Raw genomic sequence first — 9,321 nt, 5'->3', positions numbered from 1 at the left:
TTCCTTTAATGTTAAATTCGTATTTAGCTGATACATGATTATCAAAAAAAATGTATCAAATGCATTTTATTAAGTTATAAATTTCATCATGAATGGATTTTTAAAATCATTTCATCTGATACAAAATATGATGCACCAGATACATCATACTCTTAGTGATACATTACGTGTATCAATTTTAAATGAAGCTATCTCCAAATATATAATGTATTTGATACATAAACATATTGAGTTGTTGACTGCATCTCTGTGTATAATGCACACATATACATCAGTAAAGTCCCACTGGTGGTCCTTAGCACCCCTTACCATTTCTATTGTACGGTCCTTAGCATGCCATGTATCTGATACATATTCACTACAATGTAATTGATACATATTAACTGCAATATTTCATATTAATAGGTATTCTGTATTACATGTATCCGATACACATTACTAGCCATGATACGTTCATACAAATTATTGTTACTTACCCATTCGTTGGTAACAATACATGTATCTGATAATTAATAATGACCACACGATAATAAACAGATCTAAAAGAAAATACATTACGGACAATCTTTACTTCTCCAATGTATTTGGTAGTATTACACTACTTAGCAATTTACGACTGATGTTAGGAATAGTAATGTATCAAGTCTTATATATCCAGATCGAAATTATAAATCTAAAAAACTTTGGACATGATACATTCATAAATGTTACAGAGCATGTATCTGATACCTAATAACTACCACTAAGTAATCTATAGACCTAAAATCAAACACCTTACTGACAAGCTGATGTATACAATATTGAAACAACAATGTATCATGGTTTATGTATTCATCTCAACATAATAAATAAAAAAATCTACTACACAGTATAATACATGTGTTGTATCGTTCATAACTCACCTCGTTTTCCCAAATTCATGAATGTCTCAACAAAATTGAGATATTCATGATGTATCTCTACAATTCTCAATGATTTTGAAAGAATTTTTACAATTTGGGTGAAGCCATAGTTTGTCCAACAACTATTTCATCACTTTTATATCGTTCATAGGTCACATCGCTTTTTCATATTCCTGAATGTCTCAACAAAATAGATGCATTCATCATGTACCAGATAATTTTTCAATTTGTTTTTGAATTTGGAAAGATTTGGGAGAGATGTGAAAGAAGAAAATTTGAAATTTGAATTGTTTGAAATTGTTATGACTTGGGAGAGATTGACATCAACGTGATTTGTGGATTTCATATTAATGCTTATGATTTGTTTCCTTTTTAATCATAACAGAGCAACTAATTAATGTATCAATTGTTATGTATCACGCATATTGGGATGTATCCGGATGGCTCATATTTTAGGAGATTTTTTAAAATTGAAAAAGGGTAGGGATAAGATATAATTTGATTCTTACACTATGGGATTTATGTAAGTTATACTTAAAATTTTAAGAAAGAAAATCATTTTATATCTCAAGACTTTATTAAATAGACCAACTGTGAAACTATTTATTCAAATTGGATCCAACCCAAACTATTTACCCTTAATAGACTCATAACCCAAACTATTTACCCTCTTGCTCCACTTTCTCCATTTTAATTTTGCGCATGATGTCATGTTGACGTCTGCATCATTGCTCCTCTTTGATACAATCAGAGTATATTATACTCTGATGGTATCAAGCAATTTCACTAAATCACTGTCTCTTTCTTCTTGATACCATCAGAGTATGTATATATATACTTTCATGGTGTCAAATGTGTATTTACGCCAGTGCCCCTTCCCTTGTTCCTCTTTGATACCATCAAAGTATATTATATACTCTCATGGTACCAAATGCGCAAGATAGTTAAAAACAAGGGATATGAAAATAATGAGATATCCAATAATAAATAGTTTCCTTCTTTGGGGTATACCAATAATTATCCCAAAAATAATATTTTGATTATTATCTCTAACTAATATATTTTAGCGAGAAAGTCCCATTAAATGAAGTCACTCAAAAACTTTAATCATGTTAATTAGAATAAAAGAAAAATAAAAGATAGCATTTATTTCTTATGTGATGAAAGCATCTCTTCATAAATCAGATAAATTTGTATTGGATCATTAACCATAACCTTATATCAACCAATGGCTTAATAACAACATCTGTGTAATCCCACATGCCACGAGTAGGTCTGAGAAAAATAGTGTATACGCATACCTTACTTCTACCTCGAAAAATACAAGGGCCTATTGGTATTGCAAGAAAATTAAGTTCTCGAGACTCAGATAACACACGGAAACTAATGAGATTCTAGTAAATTGAACTCTGTATATCTCAAAACTCTAGCAATACACTGCATTACCATCCAAACCAAATTTCTTTCTTGCTGAATTTGCAGCCTATTCTTCTGTATATAGGACTACTATATCTACCCAAATTCGCGCTCTACCGGAACAGTCTAATCTAAGTTTAAATAATCATACAAAAATACTGGAATAAGTATATGCTAGAATAGAGAAACTATACATTTAACATATTGCTATACTTGAGGTAGCTATTGAGAAGTATTAGAAGATAGTGATTGAACACAGTCAAAGGGCCTGGAGCAGCTGAGTTGCTGAATTCTGTTCAGCTGAAAAATCTTGTGAAGAATTCATGTTCACCCTTATCCTGAAAGGAGTAAGTTGTAGTTAAAAGCCCATCAGAAACAACTGATCAATTCAGAATCTAATAAAAGCGAAAAGCGAAAAGAGGGCTCAAGCCTTCAGGTCTATTGGGACTTTAAGTGCAGTTGAAATGTGAGCTTTTGTAGAAAAGGGTGCAATGAAGAAAAAAGATAAAAATATATATATGTGATTCAAGAAAAAGAGTAACAAATTTATTCATAATGTTTTCCTTAGCAACTAGTAATACACTTAATTGCCAATTATATTCTGTTGTTTAGTACCGCACGCCTTCAAGATAGAACTCATGGTCAATGAGGTGTACGCCTTAGTGCCTTGCCTACACCAAAGCGCACTCCCTGAGCTTTTCTGAGCCTCAGGGCTTAAGTGCGCCTTAAATGGGCCGCCTTTGACAACACTAACCCCTTCTAAGGACAGAGGCAAATACTGTCAAGTGTCACAACACCTCCCCAATCCACCCACACAAAGGGGAGAAAACCTTCTTAGCCCATGCTCAGTAGCTCTCCTACCCTCCCATTTTCTTTAGGAGGGGCAGCAATCGATAAAGATTGATCTTTAATAGTACTGAAGTAGCATAGAAATAGTTATTTAGCTAAAAGAGATTTGCATGCCAATGCTACACCAAATATGAAGGACTATAAACTGGCACTGCTAGACAGACAATACCTGTTATGAATGTTGACGTATTCGTCGGTTTCATCCAATATCTCCTCCTGCCGTAATGAAACGCAAAATGAGAAAGTAATACACAGAGAAGTTCGGTTAGAATCTTTAAGAATGTTATGGAAGTGCATAACTATGTAAAAAAATAAAATTGTGATGTACATATTCCTGTCTCTGGGAAGGGGGTGGGCGTGGGGGGGTCAACAATGAAAACAATGCTACAAAAAGGACAAACAATATTAATGAAAGTCAGAATCTTGTGCACCTGAAGAAGCTCCTCAATGACATCTTCCATAGTAATAACACCAACAACTTCTTGATTGGAAGGGATCTCTGGTATTGGAGTGTTTTCCAAATCCAATATACAAAATGAGCAACCTTTGTGTCTCTTCTTAAAAGCAGGAGTAGGGGGAGGAGTTTTCTTTGGGACTTGGTCATCATCGGCCTTATGTACTGAAGTCTTAATGTCATGCAAGTTGGATTTTAGTGTTGTGCTATCAGCATCTGCGATTATCAGTTCATACAACACTTAAACGTTGGCCAAAAATCGTAAATTCATCAATTTAATAGAAAACTGTCAAGTTTAATCACTGAGGATCGTTTTCTGAAATAGAGGTAATTACAAGATATGAAGGACTTGGAGAGAGTTGATTAGAAGCCCATTTAGCACAAAATGAATAAAAAGTTAAACTGGATATTGCAGTGCAAAGATGTTTAAGGCTCGCAATAATGATTTAACAGAAAAACTAGGATAAGTAGCTACATGGTAGAACCAAGACTAGTTCAAGGTTTCGGACCTTTATTATTCACTGGCATATCTTTCGTCTCATTCAGATCTTTATATACAACAGCAATGTGGCTATGGCCCTTCTGAAACTCATTCAAAATGTCATACAGAGGCATGTTTTCAGAAACCCTGAAAAAATACCAATGCTGCACAATTAGCTTAAGAATAAGCAATGCATGCTAACTATTATCTTATTCAACTGTGATTTTTTTCCCTCTACCAATATGTCACTCATATTACAGTTTGCTCAATCTGAACTGCAGATCTATGAAAAGGTTGTGGATATCTTAGAATTCATTACATGGATAGCTATGGGAAGTTATCTTGTGTAGAGAAAGCGCAGAAGGATAATTGGATCAGTCAGAAGACTATAATAGAAGTCCGATAGCCTTCTAATGGAGACGATAAATAAATTTTAAAATGAAGCTTGATGTATAAAACCATGAAGCTTGAACAATATGAGATGATATCAGCTGCTTCCCTACTCTAGCTAGATGCAGGTGAATTCTACAAGTGAAAGAGCCATGGTGGAAGCTAAACCAATTGCTAGCCCATGGCACCCTCGGTCAGTTAGTTTCAGTACCTTTAAATTGTTGTGTTTAGAGGAGATTACTTAGTTGCATCAGCAAATGAGCACTGGATGTCTTAAACATTACATGAGATTATAAATCATTGTAACTAAGGCAAAATGGATGCTAACCTACAAAGTTATAAGGTTATATAATGAAGAAACCATGGTACAAAAGTGAAGTGCAGAAAACTGTTACAACCCAGGGAGAACCAGACCCCCAATCCACCTCAGCACATGGTAATACTGATGTGGGACTGGACCATAACAAACCACCACGCTCCGCATCCGTCGTCCTCAACGACTGTGCGCTAGACATTACTATCCCCAGGCGAACACTGCCATACTGGTGTCACCATCCAAGCCACGATGGGCATGAAGAGTAGTGAGTGGCTCTGATACCACTGGTACAACTAAAGGGGAACCACACCCCAAAAGCTAGCTGCTGAGGTGGGGGAGCCCAAGGCTGGCTAATGAACCCCATCTCAGCACATAGTAAGTACCGATGGGGGAATGGACCATCCCAAAAACATTGATGCAATTATAGTTCAATTGTTTAAAAAAGCTTTTCTTTTTCTGAGTGTCCCATAATTGTTTCCCTTGAACCAATAAGTTTTGTTCAGGTGAGCTTGGGGCATAGTTAATTGATTGTTTATAAACATATAAATTTAGCAAAGGGAAGAATTGCTGCATTTATCCTTACCTCGGAATTTTTCTTATCAACATTTTCCTCAGGGGAACTGAATCTTCTTCTGAGTGAACTGCCAAAAGATTTTTAACCTGCCCGTGAAATATTTGAAGACAAGTACAGAGAGCATGGAGCACAATATCAGTAAGTTACAGACACACATCCTTGCAGAAGTAACACAGCAAAAGAAACAAGAACTCTTGATAAAGGATGTTGACAATTAAACTTCAATACAATAAGTGAATACACAAGAAGGTAAAAGTTGAGTTCAGCATGGATGAGACTTTATTACCAAAATAAGTCCAATAATATTTGTCGGATTTCTGTAGTAAACAGGAACTCTGCTATGCCCCATTGTCATTATAGCATTTAGTGTTTCCCTGCATCAGAGAGAGAGGGAGATAGATGTGTTAGAGAACGAAAAAAAGTTTGTGAAAGCTTGAAATCAAATTGAACAGCAACTTATAAACCCACAAGTTAAGTGTTCCGTCCAAATCAAGAGAAAAAGCCTTTGATATTGGAGTCATCGCATCTTTTGCAGTTTTTTCTGTCAACTCAAGTGCTCCAGCAATTATTGTTGTTTCATCATGTGTCAAATCCCCTCCTTTTCCAGCCTGTCATAGCAAGAAGAAGCAAACAAGCTGAGGCATACAGAAAAATGAACAAAACAAATTTGGAAACAAGGTTCAGCTAAGCACCTAATCTTGGTGAGATGAACTTGTTTGTGTAAGCTACTGTGTTCATGCATATATACAAATACTGCATGTCTAAAGATATAATTACATGTGCTTAGATTAGCAACAAAAATTGATAACTGGTGAACTGATTACCTCATTGCCATGAAAATCCACAAACGTTTTTAGCTCGGCTCTTCGCAGAAGGGCAGCGTGCCCCTTACCTAACATCCAATCCAATACCTAGAAGAAAAGCCAAGGATGAAGTTTAGATCCCTTCTTCTTTATCAAGCTAATTTAAGATCCTTAACAACAGAATGTAGCACGGAGAAATTCTCTCATTTGCTGCATGAGGTTTTAGCGTTTGTTTTCAATACTAAAGATGACTGTCTGTATATCTTAATAACTAAAATGATGGATATTCTACATTACCAATTATTAGCATGAGAAGTTTCTAACTTATGATAAAAATTAAAAATAAATAGAGAGAGAGAAATTGGAGTAGCTCTGAGATTATTATTATTATAACCAAGTAGATATATATAAATGCAGAATAGCATTTATATGAGCTCCTCCATTCAACTTTATGTTGCTTTCTTTCCATTTTTTTTTCCAAGCTACAGAAAAGGAAAAGCACATACAAACTAATCTCCATAGCATATATGAGTCCAGATCTATCTTATGAGTTGTTAGTGGGATTCATTAAGTTTTATTTCCTAAACCCTGTCATTTGACTTGCATCGTGAGTACAAGCTGGCAACCAAAAATACAGCTGGTGAAGCATTCCTCTCTCTGCTAGCAAAACATGGAAACTTAACAACTCTAAATAGTAAATTATAGGATGGGATTGTTGAGCGTTATACCTTACTAATTGGATAAGCAATGGGGAAGAATAACCAGAGAAGAAGCTGAACAAAGGGTGCTACAGTAGCTCCAACTGTCAATCCGTAGCGAGTACAGATTGCTTGAGGAATTATCTGCAAACATAAAAGCAACAAAGCCTAGTTACAGAACAAGAGACGAGCAAATGCAATAGCTAACAAGCTGAAAGATTAGGTTGCTGAATAGAATAGACCACCTCTCCGAACATGAGAATCAGTGTCACAGATACCAGTATTGCTGCCCATGAAGGTACAAGCTTGTCCAAGAATATAGGAAGAGACTACAAAGGAAAAGGAGAAAAGTAATAATAAGTCGGCACTGGTAACAAAAGGATAAGTATTGCCAAATAAGTACTGTTAGACAAACCTCCATTGCTAAAGAGTTGCCGATCAAGAGTGTGCAAAGCAAAAGATGTTGGTTTTTTACCACTGGAAGTATTTTAGCTGTCAAAGAAAGGAAAAATTCTTTAAAAGGCAGATGCAAGCAGACATTCTACAACTCATAATGTGTCATAACACTGCTTCTTTTCTAACTTATCACAGTGTAAGCCTTATCATGACATCAGTGATTATTGCTTCAATTGTAGAATCATGATATGAGAAGTAACTTAACTTTCTCATTTGTCCATTCCAGGTATGACAAGAATCATGTACCTCTTTCTCTTACTTCTTCAACTATTGAATTACCTTTGTTCGGGTACATAGTTGATGCACCAATTCCTTACTTTATCTTTCCACAATTTGCATTGCAGTTCAACTACAACGAAAGCTACCACATCAAGCTTATTGCTATGCAATTTATTCAGTTTCTAACGACAAATTCACTCTCTTTTACTTACTCTTGATTTATAAATTATAGCCGCCTAGCAGAAATCAAGATTCAACCTTTTTGTTTCTTTGGAAAAATATGTTTTGGAACAGCCAATTCTATACATCTATTTAAAACAGAAAAAAGTTTGAGTAGAGCATAGAACTAGTAACAGAAAAAAAGTACCCCCAAGAACTTGATCATATAGAAAAGTTTACAACTTTACATCAAAGTAACAAAGATAGCAAGAAGATAATAGCCAATCAAAACTACTGATTAACATTAGCAGAGGCTGAATTTTCGTACACATAAAAAGAATTTTAGACCATAAATATACCATATGAATTTTTGACAACCTCTTATTAACTCTGCCACTAGCAAGAATAAAGGATAAGACATCAAAACTTCCATGGAAGTCAATCAGACAGATAAATAAAAAACCCAAATCAGCAAACTGTAGCACTTTCTAATAAACCCCAAATCATCAGTCTTTAACATTTTCTTCATAATAAAACTTACAGGCATGACTACGATCTTGGGGACGGCCAGATTTGCTGAGAACTTCAAGGTCGACAAGTCCAAGAGACATGAGACCAAGTGTAAGACCAGCCATCAAACCAGCAAACAACACCAATCCTATCACTACCAAAATAAACACAAAAAATTCTGTTCCACAACACGGTACATCAGCCATTTTTTCCCCCCAAGTTGAAAGAAAGTTTGAAAAAAAGGAAAAAGATTAGATTTTTTTTTGTTTTATCAAGAACCCAAAATCATCCAACCTTACCTAACTTACAAACTTATTTATGGTGATTTTTTTTCTTTGTTGTGTGAGCTGTTTTTTTCCCATTAAAATCAATCTATTTAGCATAGGTGCATGCCCACTGTGATGGCAACACACTTATTCCCAGAATATTATTAGGATTGGCTAATCAAAAATGAGTATTCCCCTTGTTTCTTCCGACTGCTAAAAAGATTTTTTGTTTGATTACTTTTGTAAGTAAATGGCAAGTCTGTTCATCAAAATTAGAATAAATAAAAATAAATTATTTTTAAAAAAAAATTATATTGAAATTTAAATATGAAAAATCATGATTCTCAATTTATTTTACTCTTATTCTCGAGTTTGAATTCACAGAGTCCTAAAAGAATATAATTGCGTCAGCAAACATGAAATACGTGTATGGTACTATTAATGAGAATTCTCGTGTTCCAATTCACCATTTACCATATAGATTCTCGCTGCACTTTGTTCATTGTGACATTTGAGTGTGACTTCATATGAATACATACTTCATTTCAGTTTTATCATTTATTTTCAAATTTTCAGATTAGAATAAAAATAAATAACTGTAATTTTTTCAATTTGAAATTTGATATTAGGTGAAGTTAAAATTAAATTATTTGACTGTTGAAATTCAAATTGTGACACATAAATTTTGCGAGAGAGACTTAACATGTTGAAAATCATTGTTTAGCTTGACTTTTTTTAAAAAAAAAAATTGTAAAAGAGAATAGTTTAATTAGAATAATGGAAGGCAAGACTTATAAGTGAGGGGAGAAGATTTTCATGAAATAAAGA

General features: G+C 34.4%; 1 protein-coding gene across 2 annotated transcripts; it reads right to left on the bottom strand.

Annotated features, from left to right (window-relative positions):
- Positions 1–2,294: 2,294 nt before the first annotated feature.
- LOC129904210 (DUF21 domain-containing protein At1g47330-like) lies at positions 2,295–8,719 on the bottom strand. 2 transcript variants are annotated; one of them, XM_055979748.1, is made up of 12 exons: positions 8,259–8,716; positions 7,299–7,375; positions 7,129–7,212; positions 6,914–7,027; positions 6,207–6,293; positions 5,851–5,990; positions 5,669–5,756; positions 5,392–5,468; positions 4,131–4,249; positions 3,599–3,837; positions 3,337–3,383; positions 2,295–2,656 (listed from the first exon to the last, which is right to left on the bottom strand). In XM_055979748.1, exons 1-12 carry the CDS (start codon positions 8,431–8,433, stop codon positions 2,578–2,580), a joined length of 1,326 nt encoding a protein of 441 aa, XP_055835723.1. In that variant the 5' UTR covers positions 8,434–8,716; the 3' UTR covers positions 2,295–2,577. The 2 variants fall into 2 exon arrangements, with proteins under 2 accessions (XP_055835723.1, XP_055835724.1); XM_055979749.1 differs by lacking the exons at positions 2,295–2,656; positions 3,337–3,383; positions 4,131–4,249 and having other exon boundaries at positions 3,707–3,837; positions 8,259–8,719.
- Between the last annotated feature and the right edge of the window lie 602 nt (positions 8,720–9,321).

Source organism: Solanum dulcamara, chromosome 9 (assembly GCF_947179165.1).
Source record: "Solanum dulcamara chromosome 9, daSolDulc1.2, whole genome shotgun sequence".
NCBI classification, from domain to species: domain Eukaryota; kingdom Viridiplantae; phylum Streptophyta; class Magnoliopsida; order Solanales; family Solanaceae; genus Solanum; species Solanum dulcamara.
Note: the sequence above shows the minus strand (reverse complement) of the source record. Positions and strands in the feature narration are given on the sequence as shown.